General features: G+C 40.8%; 1 protein-coding gene across 3 annotated transcripts in view; it reads right to left on the bottom strand.

Annotated features, from left to right (window-relative positions):
* SLC18B1 (solute carrier family 18 member B1) overlaps nucleotides 1-13,993 on the bottom strand; it is a 28,855-nt gene continuing 14,862 nt past the window's right edge. Inside the window, exons 7-14 of one of the 3 annotated variants that reach the window (XM_007122962.4) lie at nucleotides 10,128-10,264; nucleotides 7,306-7,407; nucleotides 5,676-5,767; nucleotides 3,715-3,810; nucleotides 1,937-2,011; nucleotides 1,147-1,240; nucleotides 998-1,050; nucleotides 1-772 (exon numbers count right to left, since the gene is read on the bottom strand). In XM_007122962.4, the coding sequence (XP_007123024.1) occupies nucleotides 706-772; nucleotides 998-1,050; nucleotides 1,147-1,240; nucleotides 1,937-2,011; nucleotides 3,715-3,810; nucleotides 5,676-5,767; nucleotides 7,306-7,407; nucleotides 10,128-10,264 (716 nt within the window). In that variant the 3' untranslated portion in view covers nucleotides 1-705. The remainder of the gene's footprint in view (nucleotides 773-997; nucleotides 1,051-1,146; nucleotides 1,241-1,936; nucleotides 2,012-3,714; nucleotides 3,811-5,675; nucleotides 5,768-7,305; nucleotides 7,408-10,127; nucleotides 10,265-13,993) is intronic. The other 2 variants (XM_024122712.3, XM_028494445.2) reach the window with 2 other exon arrangements.

The raw sequence follows: 13,993 nt of genomic DNA, 5'->3' as shown, positions 1-13,993 counted from the left end.
CATTAAGGGAAATGAATAATATTATACCAAGCATTATTTATAAATCCAGATCCTAATTCACAGCATGTTACAAAATTGGAAGTGTTAAGTAATATCATTCTTGTATCTTTCACACAAACAAAAGTTTTAGAAGAGCTGATGGCCAGGGAATGCAATAGAGTTTTTCCACAGTAGGCTGGAATTTTGCCTTTTGAACAAAAACAAAAAAATCTTAGGACACAGAGAAAGCAGATATTTTAAAAACTGATTTCACAGTAATTATTCTGTATATTTTGAGTTATCTTTATATTATTTTCAAGCATATCAAATCAATTCATTTCTTTCCCTGTTAATAAAAAGGGTACAGTCACAGAATCAGTGCCCTCAGAATAAAAAGTAAACAGAGGAAACAGGACACCTAGAGTCAGTAACATCCTCAGGGCCAAGTCTGGTCACTCAAAACCAAAACCTTTTGTTGATTTTCAACAACTCTTCGCATACTTAAGGTTTCAAATACGGCTGGTTCAGCAGGCCAGCTCTTCAGGACAACAGTATGTGCAGGCCAACACAGGATCATCCAAAACTATGTTAACAATTTCAGGATGCTGGTGTGGAGTCCATGGAGTTTTGTGTGTAAAAATTAGGAAAATCCTTCCAGCGATGAAGTTCAAGGCCAAGGAGCAGCCATCTCCCAGCCCCGTATCAGTAGGGATTCCTAAGGTAAGGCTACGTTTCATCAGGCAAGAGAGTAGTCCGTTCCTCCTCTGTGCCGAGGATATTTTGAAGTTTAGATCTACGTTGAAGGAAAGAAGAGGCCAACCTCAATATTTCTCACCTTAAAAAAAAACTCAGTGCCTACATCTCTTTCCAACTATTTCCGTTAAGTGTCTATCAAGTGATGAGGTTCAGAGGGCCCAAAAATCTCCAGAGTGGAAGAATGGATGTAAAATGGTGTCTTTTTTCCACTCCCACAAGCCAACTTTTAAAGGGAGGAAAAAAACTCAAGAGTTGACCATACCTCCTTCTTCTCCTTGAATGCTCCAATAGATAAAACAAGCCCATCACTAGGCCCTTTAACACAATGAAAGGTACTAGTTAATGTCAATTATCCAAGTCACATTTCTCCATAAACATAAGGAAAATGAAAGTAAAAGACTAATTACTCACACTTGTCAGAGCCCAGAGACCCTGTAGAGCAGCTGCCCATTCAAAACCAATTTTCTCATACAGAAATCCCCCCAGCGTTGGTCCTACAAAAGCACTAACAATGAAAAGAAGAAAGAGGATTATAGTGCAAAAAAAAAGTTACTCCTTATAGGCTGCATAGCCGCTTCAATTCATTATATTGAAACTATAAACACTAACGAAAAAAGCCAATTCCTGGACAGAGCATTAGGTGTAAGAAAATAATTCTACCTGATAATGATGATGTTTAAAATTTTTAAACAATCCTAAAATTATAACTGCTTCTGAAAAGTTGGTGCCTTATATGAAAATTTTTAAAAGATGATATGCAGTCAAAAGAACATTTATATTATTCTTTCTACTCTTCTAGGTATTTGTATTTAAAACAACTCAGTACATACTTATTGATGATAGCTACATAGCCAGCATACAGTTATCCCTCTGGTATAGTAGAGAGTTAAAAATAAATATACAAATGAATGAATAAATGAATACATTTTCAAAACTGAGACAGGCTCCTGTTAAAGGAACTTTAAAATATCACTTAAATAAGACATAGTATATGAGACGATTTTGATTATGTATTAAAACTGCTGGTATAACCACTGATCTTGAAGTCAGACAGCTGGATTAGAACTGCAGCTCTGCCCTAAGCAAATTATGTGCCTTCTGGCAACTCATCTGACCTCTCAGTGTCTGAATTTCTTCGTCTGTACAATGGGGATAGCATTTTCCAACTTACAGGTGTGAATGAAATTCAATAGCTACTCACCCAACTGACCACAATGCACCAAAGAGACCTGACACAAGTCCCAAGGTACTTAATCCTTCTTCAAATCCATTTTCACTGCAAAGAGAAACAAGAGTGTGTCTGTGGTTAAAAGGGAAACCTGCATGAAACAAAAGAATAGTGTATGGTATAAAAATAAACCAGGGATAATCTGGATAAACCCAACAGCAAGAACACGCCATTTCTAAAATAAAAAGCTAATCTCATTTGAAGATGTTACTATAGTAATATTTCCTCCAGGGTTTTCTAAAAATACTTCTACTGCATATATAGGATACAATATTAAGAATCGTGACCCACTTGCATTAAATGTTTATTAAAGTATATAATTAACTAAGAAATTCTTCAAATGAGATGAACGTGTAGAGAGAACGATGGGCAACCTTTAGAAAATACAGAGGCAGCTCCTCATTCCTCTGAGACTTGTTGAACTGACAACAGCGGAGCCATCAGTGTTCTCCCTGCTCAAGTTCACTTTGTGTCCTTCATCATTATGCCTACTAAACAAAAGACTGATGGCCAAGTGACAAAGATACATTTGGTCTTCTTCCCAATCTCTGGCACACAGCTCCTAAAACCCGTGGAATTTCTTAAGTGATGAAAGCCATAAGAAAAGTGTCTTTTGTTACGTTAACGAGATGACTTTGGGACTAGCACCCACGTTGCCTGGAGAACCAACATGTGATTAGAGGGTTGGAACTTCCAGCCCCACACATCCCTCCCCCATAGAGAGAGGGGGTGCAGGTTGAGTCCACTGCCAATGGCCAATGATTTAATCAGCCATGCATGTGTAGTGATACTTCCATAAAAACCCAAAAGGACTGAGTTCAGAAAGCTTCCAGCTTGGGAAGCCAGAACGCTTCCATGTGCCACTGTGTGGGCCCAAACTCCACGAGGACAGAGGCTCTGCTGCTTGGGACCTTATCGCCCTATATATCTTGTCATCTGGCTGCTGATCTGTATCCTTTAATATCCTTTGCAGTAAGCCAGTAGCTAGCGAGTGAACTGGTTTCCTGAGATCTATGAGCTGCTCTAGCAAATGAAGAGAACCCACGGAGGGGGTCGTTGGAAGCTCTGATTTATAGCCAGTCGGTCAGAAACATAGGTAACAACCTGCATTTGAAATTGGCATCTGAAGCAGAGGGCACTCCTGTGGCACTGAGCCCTTAACCTGCGGGATCTGATGTTATCTCCCGGTAAACAGTGTCAGAATGAGTTGAACTGCAGGACACCCAGCTTGGTGGTGTGAGGGAGGAAAAACCCACACATTGGAATTGATACTAGAATCCATTTACCTGGTCACTCTGTGCCCTTGTGTGGACCTCCTCTATGAGAGGGAAATGATGCTGAGGCCGTCCCATTGTGCTTTGGCTTTTCTTTTTTTTTTTTTTAATTTATTGAAGTATAGTTGATTTACAATGTTGTGCTAATTTCTACTGTACGGCAAAGTGCTTCAGTTATACATACATATGCTTTGGCTTTTTAGAAGTATACCTATACCAAGGTGTAAACTAAGCCAAGCCTCTATCCACAACCCATTTTACCTATCATTGTATTAATATTACTATATATTATCATTTATATTATTGTATTTTTGCTTATACTATTTATATCACAATATTGCATGACATGAAATCATGAAGATTTAGTATTGTAAAAAAATATCCAACATCCTACAAAACTGAGAAATTCAAGAAAGCTTGTGATGTTTATTGCTAATCACAATACAATTCTTCAAGCCACGGAAGTAAGTAACTTACTGTGCGCAACTGAGAATCTCCGGGAAAGTTGAAATTAAACTCATTCCAGCAGAGACACCATTTATGACTAATATCAGCACCAACAACCAGAGCTGACTGCAAGAGAGTTTTGGAGAAAAATTAACATTTAAAGAGACAACAAAGCTTCACGCCAAGGAGGGCAGGCAGGATCTCAGAGAAGTTCGTTTCACAGATGACATGACTAGTCTGGTCCTTATCCCCATCTGATCCCATTTTGTTCAGTGAAAGCACCTTTTAACTCCTTACATTTTTGAGGGGGGAAAACGATCAATTTATCCTGCTATCCCAATATCTTTGGTCACACATGTCACACGCCTAGAGTCAACCTGCCTTCTTATCACCATGTAAAAGCCTTTCAAAGTTGATTAAAATGTCAATGTTAATGTTGCTCCTTCAAGCACTTGGCTTTGAAATTCCAATGACTGAAAAATGGCACAGAAGGAAAATGGTAAAGGAAGGGACAGGAACCTGCTACGTGTTCCATGTCGGGCCCTACGTCAGTTACTTCATATCCATTATTCTACTGAATCCTTGCAGCAATCCTGCCATGTGAGTCTGTTAAAAATGATTAAGGAAGACAATCTAGGTGATACAAACAAACTTTATTTAACACTTCATGAAGTGGATGGTCTCATTTTGGAGAACTGAAAAATGGGATGGAAGGCAGGAAGCTTTTACAGGATAAGGAAAAAAAAAAACAAGGAAGAGAAAAACAGGTAATATCTGATTGTCTGGGGCTACGCAGTCCATCTTGTTTGGGGTGAGCGGCCCACAGTTGGTGGCTTGGCGTTTGGGGGTGACTGGGTGACTGGATAGACTGCTTTTCTGGTCAAGAGGCGCATTTACAGGGACATGAAAGTTTTCTAAGTTTTGGTTTGATGATGTGGCCCCCTGGGCTGGAGTCACTCTATCTTGAGCCTAAAAAATTATTTCAACAGTACTATTATTGGCTTTTTTGGTGGATAAGAAAACTGAGGCTCTTGGAAGTTAAATGATTTGCTCAAGTTCACATACCAAGGAAGGGGCAAAGCCCCAATACAAACCCAAATCTGAAAGACTCTGAAATCATTCCTTTTTCCATATCATGTTTTGTCCCAGAGGTACCTAAAAAGCTCTAAGTAGCTCACTTTCTTTTAGCAAATAAATTATAATAAACAAACTTTATTAAGCAGCTACCATATGCTAAGGATGATACAGAAACAAAAAAGATTTAGTTCCCTCCTCAAGGGGCAAGAAGGAATAGAAAAAACAAAAGTGTATTCTAAGAACTATCAGCTAAAGGTAGATAACAAATGCTACTTTTAAAATAAAGTACAGGACTTCCCTGGTGGAGCAGTGGGTAAGAATCCACCTGCCAATGCAGGGGACATGGGTTCGAGCCCTGGTCCGGGAAGATCCCACATGACGCGGAGCAACTAAGCCCGTGCGCCACAACTACTGAGCCTGAGCTCTGGAGCCCGCGACCCACAACTACTGAGCCCGTGTGCCACAACTACTGAAGCCCGCGCGTCTAGAGCCTGTGCTCCGCAACAAGAGAAGCCACCGCAAGGAGAAGCCCACACACCGCAACAGAGAGTAGCCCATGCTCGCCACAACTAGGGAAAGCCGCCCGCATGCAGCAACAAAGACCCAACGCAGCCAAAAATAAATAATAAATTTTTTTAAAATGAAATAAAATAAAGTACAAATGTGCAATTGAAATACAAAGGGAGAAAAAGCATTTTTATCATTTGATTCAGATTTTATGCATTCCTGTTTGCCTAGACCACTGTTAGCATCCAGTAATACTGTCAGTAAAACAAACAATTTAATATAGTCCTAAATCTGGTAATTATTTAAATAAGATTCAAAGATACTAAGCATATGTGTTACAGCAAAAATTTTTAAAATAATTCCTAATGTTATTTTGCCACAAATTCAAAAGAAGAAAAAAAAATTACCTCTTAATGTGCAAGAACGGGGCAGGTCCTAAGAGCATGTAGCAGCCTGCTGTGATTAAGTTTCCAAAAACGAGAAGCCATTTCCTCAGATGCTGGTAAAGAAAGTCCACAGAAACTCTTAGAGGTAAAGATCTTCCATAATTCAGGAAAATAAAGAAATCATTGAAGAACACAAGTCATGATATTAAAAAATCCAAACACATTGGAGAAAACAAAATTTTACATGTAAGAGAAAACAGGTAGATGGTAAACACAAAAGCAAGCGCAATATACCCCAAGACAGGGGTTGAGCAAAGGACAAGTATTCCTTGGAAAGGGAGTGTATTGTAGATTTTGCACATGATAAACTGTTCCAAATATAACAATTTAAAAAGCAGTCACCACAAGGAATGACCAAGTAGATGCACTATCTAGAAAATTCACATTATTAAAAAGTACCAAATAAAATGTTTCCTTATAAACTACTCAAACACAGGTTAAAAATTATAAGGGTATGATATCTGTTCAGTTATATAAGGCTAGGGCTTAAAACTAAGTTACAAACACTGTTTAAGACACTTGCTTTTTTCCACCTGGATTACCAAGTAATCTCCATGTAATAAGTCTTCATAAATATATACCCACATCTAATTAAGAGGGGAAACACAAAAATAAGCACTAAAGTCATAGAAGCTTGAGGCCTGGCTAACAGTACTAGCTCTGTATACTAGTCATCTGGACTGAATGGTCTAGACCTTGTTAAAGGAGAATAGAAAGGATTTTCTGTCAGGATGGCTATGGGATAACTGATGCATATTTACGCGACCAATCCTTTCACTCCCACAGAAAAACTAACTTCTGTCCTCTCAACGTGGTCAAGTCGTAACTACTTTTGGGGTTCTGCCCTAATTATTAAGGTCAAACCACTTTTTTGCATCAAGGGAACTTTTTCATTTAGAAAGTCTAATCCAAGAGTTTTTCAACAGTTTTAGCGTAAGACTCCTCTTTTCCTAGATGAAGCAATTAAAAAGTGAAATCTGTTCAGGGTGATGGCAGGTTGGCACATACCGAGACCTCACACTGGAACCTCTCCGTCAGCTTAAAAAATTGAACAAATTAAAATTTAAATGTTCTCACTGCTCTCCACCCCCCCAAAAAGGTAACTGTGGTGATGGATACGTTAATTAACCAGGTGGAGGGAATCCTTTCTCAGGGTGTATGTATACCAAATCACCATGATGTATACTTTAAATAACTTACAATTTTATTTGTCAACTATACCTCAGTAATGATAACATTTTTTAAAAACTGAATATGTTGGGCTTCCCTGGTGGCGCAGTGGTTGAGAGTCCGCCTGCCAATGCAGGGGACATGGGTTCGTGCCCCGGTCCAGGAGGATGCCACATGCCACGGAGCGTCTGGGCCCCTGAGCCATGGCCGCTGAGCCTGTGCGTCCGGAGCCTGTGCTCCGCAACGGGAGAGGCCACGGCGGTGAGAGGCCCGCGTACCGCAAAAAAAACAAAAAACAAAAAAAACAAACTGAATATGTTAATTCTAATCAATGGACCTCTAGAGTTCAGGAAGTACAGTTGGACAACCACCAGTCTAGACATACAAAAGTAACTCTTAAATATCGATGAAGCATACATACAGGCATTTTATCACTGAGGAGGCCCACCAGTGGTGAAGAAATGGCGTAGGATAGTGCCAAACCCAGGAATACCAGTCCCACATATCCAGCTGGTAAATTAAACTGTAAAAGAAATCCTATGTTAAAGTTACATGGTTAAGTCATTTTTTCAATAAATATCTATCTTTTCCTTCTACCATTTCTTCAGCTCTTACTATCTGCCATGAGGCTACTACTAACAGCATCCTTCCTAATTTTTGTCTTACTCTTATAAATGGATTACTTTTTCTCTATAGGGGAAAAAAAACCTAACCACAGGTCAGAAGTCCTGGATGTTTTTGATTTGTAGCATTTGACATTAAATATAATATAATTATCCTTCTATGAATCATAGCATTTTTACACGTCCATCAGTGCTTTGCAAACGTTAGCATGCATGAAAAATTACCTAGAGAACTTGTGGGTTTTTTAAAAAATAAATTTATTTATTTATTTTTGGCTGCATTGGGTCTTCGTTGCCGTGCACGAGCTTTCTCTAGCTGCTGCGAGCGGGGGCTACTCTTCCTTGAGGTGCGTGGGATTCTCATTGTGGTGGCTTCTCTCGTGGTGGAGCACAGGCTCTAGGTGTGTGGGCTTCAGTAGTTGTGGCACACGGGCTCAGCAGCTGTGGCTCGTAGGCTCTAGAGCACAGGCTCAGTAGTTGTGGCGCACGGGCTTAGCTGCTCCGAGGCGTGTGGGATCCTCCCGGACCAGGGCTCAAACCCATGTCCCCTGCATCGGCAGGCGGATTCTTCACCACTGCGCCACCAGGGAAGTCCGGAGAAGTTGTTATAAGAGGTTCTTGGACGCCAGCCCTAGAATTTCTGATTCAAAAAGTCTGGGATGAGGCCTGAGAATGTGCATTTCTAACAAAAATCCCAGGTGATGCTCACTGCCCGCAGACTGAAGTGCACTGGTGTAAAAAACACTGAAAATAATATCTATTCTATCATGTCAAAGAGATATTAATTTCTAATTAAAGAATTAGATGGTATGACACATTTTAAAAGGCTTCTAAAGTAGTAAGCTACCTCATAACTCTGCTACTGTTACTGTTACCAACATGATATAAATGCCTTTCTTGGTTATCTGAGTTGTTCTCATTTTCCTTAATTTCCTTAACTAATCCTTAATTACGCCCATGCGATCTATTTATACATCAGTGTATGTCTGAATAATTTTAATGACATAACTCAAGCTAAAAATCAGCCTTTTAAAGACAGCAGCAAGATACAAAAGTCAGAAATGTCCTCTTCTGATTTTACAACATGGGGGAGACAGGGTGGAACCCTCCTTCCCTAAAAGGCTGAGCAATTGGACAGCAAACAGCCAATACAAAAAACTGTTCAGGAGGCAGAAGAAGGGTAACAGGAACAAAAATGTGATAGAAAAACCAGAAAGTACATTTCTAAAGATTTTTTATAAGTTAGACACGAGCAACTTGGGTTTATGAGAGATTGGTTACAAAATTTTTTTTTTTCATTGTTTGGACACACTTCTTAAAAGGACAGAAAAATGACTTAAAGAGACACTTTGTTGGGCTTCCCTGGTTGTTCAGTGGTTAAGAATCCGCCTGCCAGTGCAGGGGACACGGGTTCGAGCCCTGGTCCAGGAAGATCCCACATATCGCAGAGCAACTAAGCCCGTGCGCCACAGCTACTGAGCCTGTGCTCTAGAGCCCACGAGCCACAACTACTGAGCCCAGGTGCCACAACTACTGAAGTCCACACACCTAGAGCCTGAGCTCTGCAACAAGAGAAGCCACCGCAATGAGAAGACCGTGCACCGCAACGAAGAGTAGCCCCCGCTCGCCGCAACTAGAGAAAGCCGCGTGCAGCAATGAAGACCCAATGCAGCCAAAAATAAATGATTAATAAATAAATAAATTTATTTAAAAAAAAAGAGACACGTTGTTGATAATGTGAATGGAATGTGTCACCATAAACACAAAGTATTTTTCTTACGCATTACCTCATAGATGCTCACTTCTTAAGTGTGATATTATATTATTTTCCAAAACTTGGGTCCGGCACTAAAATAACAGTCCCCGAGTTTACCTGTGAAATACCCAAAACTGTCTTTACTGACTTGAAGGGGTTGTGTTTCTGCTAACAGTGCTTTTTCATTCTAGGGCCTCAAATAAAGTGAGTATGGACTGCAGCTAGTAGATTTCTGTCTTTATAAACACAGATTAATTCTCCAGTATAATTAACTATCAGACTTAGTAATTTATTGCATTATCTATTAATAATTTTTTTTCAAAAGTATCTAAGAACAAATTGCTATAACATCAAACTTTCAAATTCAGTATATAATTTTCAGCATTAAAAAGATGGAGAGTGATTCTTGGTTCCTTTCTCCCATCTCAGATTAATATAGCCCACAGTCTTTTGAATATGTATGCAATAGACTAAAAAGTAAATGGACCCAGAGGGGATCTGTTAGAAAAGAAGGGACACCTCACATTAAATGAGCCACTAAGTACCCCAAATGCCTCACTGGAATCAAAACAGAGGAAAGTATCCTTATTAAGCAGCCAGAATGTTGCCCAAGCCAGACCTATGATGACTCGAGCAAGGCCTTGGAAAAAGGAGACCAGATGAAAGGCTTCTTTCACTTACACCAAATCAGACCCCTAGTTATAGGGACATCACAGAGGGAAGGTACAGGCTGTCTTGGTGAGTACCTCTCATTCTGCCTCCTTCTTGAAGCCACTCCCAGGATTTTCCATCAAACAGGGCCCGAGAGCAAGCAATTATGTCCGCCTGCTACAATGCGGAGGTCTGCATCACCAGGCTACTCACCTTCTCCAAAACAAAGAGGGACAGCGTAGGATCAAGGAAGCCAAAACCTGAGCTGAGTGAGGTAATGACGAAGGATATAAAGGCAACCTTGGGTAAAATGATGAGTTTCCAGAATGAGTGTTTCCCTGGATCAGACTCTGTGGGGTAAAAATAAAAAAAGAAACTAGAGTAATGAAAATTGCTTAACTTTATCTTTCAATCTATTTTGAAAAGTAAAATTGGTAAGGTCACCTTTATCCAGTAATCAAAATAACCACACTTGTGAGTTTGCCTAAAATTTGCATATAAGTTATTCAAACCTAGAGGCCATTTCAGTGTTCTTAAAAATAATTTCTCTAATTCAAAAAGAATCACCTGGAATCAGAGTGTGAGAAGCAGTCTTGGTTACGGGTCATAACCTAGAAGTCAGTGGGGCCTTCCCAGATGGGATAGAGAATACGTAAAGTTTGATTTGGTGCATAGGAAAAGCCAGACACTTTATCAGGGAACAATGTGTGTGTGCTGAGGAGGAATCTGAGTTAATCAAAGAATACAAAACAATTGTTTTCTGCTCGTGAAAAAAAACACTGGATCGAAAGGGATACTCGGGTCTTCCCTGGCAGTCCAGTGGTTAGGACTCCCTGCTTCCACTGCAGGGGGCATGGGTTCGATCCCTGGTCAGGGAACTAAGATCCTGCATGCCGTGTGGTACGGCCAAAAAAAAAGAATGAGATGCTACTGAATCATGTGTACATTCCATCTGGCAGTGAAGGTCAGTTGAACAGCAACCTCATGTCCCACCATTCCAACAGCAACACAACTTCTGCACCATCCCAAGCACCAGGCATGGTTGTTTCCAAGCCGCCAATCATATCCTACAACTCCCTTCTTTCTCCCCTGCTAATTTTTCAAGTTCTATTCACTCTGTAAAGTCTGGCTGTGACCCTAATTACCCCCAAAATTTTACCTCTGTTTCCTACTGCACTTCTAATCTATACCATGTAATTTAGCACTTAAACTGTATTTCATTTTATGTGGTTAACTACTGTTTGATGACTTTCCTATCTTCCAACTAATTTACTGAACAAAATCTATGCTGAGTCAGACACCATGCAAAATGCTGGGCAGACAAAGGCAAAGGAGACAAACCCAGACCCTGACCTCACAGTGAAGATACAGTAAGGCATGGAGAGAGCTAGGATGGAGCTAGGAGGGTATGGATTGGAGCACATGAGAGGGTTGCCTTAAAAAAACAGGGAGGGGCTCCCTGGTGGCGCAGTGGTTGAGAGTCCGCCTGCCGACGCAGGGGACGCGGGTTTGTGCTCCGGTCCGGGAAGATCCCACATGCCGCAGAGCGGCTGGGCCCGTGAGCCGTGGCCGCTGAGCCTGCGCGTCCGGAGCCTGTGCTCCGCAACGGGAGAGGTCACAACAGTGAGAGGCCCGCGTACCGCAAAACAAAACAAAACAAAAGAAAACAGGGAAAGCTGTTTAGGAAAGAATTTCCAAAAGTAGTAATATCTAAGTTGCTGCCTAAAAGATAAGCTTGAGATGAACAAGCAGAGAAGCAGGAAAGAATAATCCAGGCATATTAACCAGGAATGGCTCATTCCAAGACTCAGAAGTGAGGGAAAAAACTGTTAGAGGAAATGAAAGAGCAGAAGCAAAGGTGAGGACGGACATTGGAGGGCAGGGGAGAGACGTCACATTGTACAAGGGTATGCAGCGATAAGATTATGCAGCACTTGTAAAACAGGCTGAGAAGCCTGGGACATCACCAGGCACTTCCAACAAAGACTGAGAATCAGATCTGTGCTTTAAAGAGACCCCTCTGTGGTCTCCTGGGAAATGGAGACAGGGGGACGAGTTAGGAGACTGTGCACTGAGCCAGGCCAGGAAGCTCTCTGAGGGCCAAATCAGCACTGACATATCCTCATTTCTCCAAAAGCACCCACCACAGTTCATTGCTCAATAAATTCTTGGTGAATAACGATCCAGTAGGGAGCAAAGTACCAAAAAAGCATAAAGTGTGGTTCAACTATTTTAAGTACTACACTTGGACTTTGTCAGGATATGACAGATAAAGTTAAACTGTGGTGTTAGTTTCTTAATTATTAGCCAAATATTCAATGATGAACCAATTGTGAGCCCAGCCTAGGATGTTTAACTACAGATTTGACTTAGAACGGGGATAGGCACCACCATGTGGCTCAGTGTGGCAGTGCCAGCAGGGAGACTTCACTGGGTGTGGATTTTGGATTGTATATTACAGATGTTCATTAGTCACCTTTAAAATATAAATGATAAAAGATCAACTGTAATCAATTACATTTATTATGCATATAGAAGGTATTATGGATGTATGGTATAAGACAAATTATTATGGCATAAATGGTCCCTTTCTCTAAATCCACAGTGGGAAAGGGGGATTATCGCAATAGGAACATACAGGAACGTATATGAAAATGAACACATAATGAGTTTAACTAAGCTGTTGACGAAGCCCAAGCAATGAAAACTTATGCTGATACCTACGTCCAGAGGCATGTGACAAAATCACGTGGGGAGCTTTTCCAAGCTACTCAGGTATTCTCTCTGCTTCCTCCAATTCTGATACATTCTTCTTGGAGGGACAGGACTCCATGGTTGACAATGCCTGCCACAGGAAACTGCTCTTAGAGATGAGGAAGTGGTGTGGCCCTTAGGTGTGAAGGGACAGGAAAAAAGCAGAGCACTGTGGCACTAGTGACTTAGCATTTAGATCACTGATTGAGAAGGTTCAGAAAAACTTCCCAGAAGAGGTCATACAAATTAAGTTTTTTTTTTTTTTTTTTTTTTTTTTTGCAGTACGCAGGCCCCTCACTGTTGTGGCCTCTCCCGTTGCGGAGCACAGGCTCCGGACGCGCAGGCTCAGCGGCCATGGCTCACGGGCCCAGCCGCTCCGCGGCACGTGGGATCTTCCCGGACCGGGGCGCGAACCCGCGTCCCCTGCATCGGCAGGCGGACTCTCAACCACTGCGCCACCAGGGAAGCCCACAAATTAAGTTTTGAAGGATGAGTAGGAGTTAGGTAGGGTAGAAGTGGGAGACAGTCCAGCTCATGTGACTTCCCTGCTGACACCTAACAACAGCTCCTAGTGGCTTTCAGGATAAAGGCTCTCATTTCATGCATTTAGGGATTTTTATTAAGAGGACTGTCATGTACTTGACTGTGTTTTAAAAATATTTCTTTAGTGCAGTATGGAAGAGGTGACTTGGCGAGCAGATATAAAGGATGAGAGAGAGGGAGGGACCGAAGTTGACTCTTAAGACACCCAAACCTAAAGCTACATTGTTCATGGGTCTAGAAGCAGTTAAATGAGTGGGGTGGAACTTATAGAACAAAATTCTGCCAATATCATAAAAATAAAAATAATTTAATTTTCTAGCTTCTATCTATAAGCTTTCCTAAAACATTAATTTTTAAAGGTACTCAATGGGAACCCCTAAATCAATATTTATACCCTCAACATTATCAATTTTTGTGATTAAAAAAAATACCAGGTTTTTCCATTCAATCTAAATAGAAGATCCTTCTTTAGATAAACAGAAAGTTTGCCAAACCATTTTAAATGGGCAAAAGGCCTAAACAGACATTTCTCTAAAGAGGATATACAGATTGTCAACAAACACATGAAAGGATGCTCAGCATCACTAATCATTAGAGAAATGCAAATCAAAACCACAATGAGGTATCACCTCACACCGGTCAGAATGGCCATCATCACAAAATCTACAAACAACAAATGCTGGAGAGGGTGTGCAGAAAAGGGAACACTCTTGCACTGTTGGTGGGAATGTAAATTGATACAGCCACTATGGAGAACAGTATGGAGGTTCCTTAAAAAACTA

Source organism: Physeter macrocephalus, chromosome 10 (assembly GCF_002837175.3).
Source record: "Physeter macrocephalus isolate SW-GA chromosome 10, ASM283717v5, whole genome shotgun sequence".
NCBI classification, from domain to species: Eukaryota; Metazoa; Chordata; class Mammalia; order Artiodactyla; family Physeteridae; genus Physeter; species Physeter macrocephalus.
The sequence above is the reverse complement of the archived record's forward strand: the minus strand, read 5'-3'. Positions and strand labels throughout refer to the sequence as shown.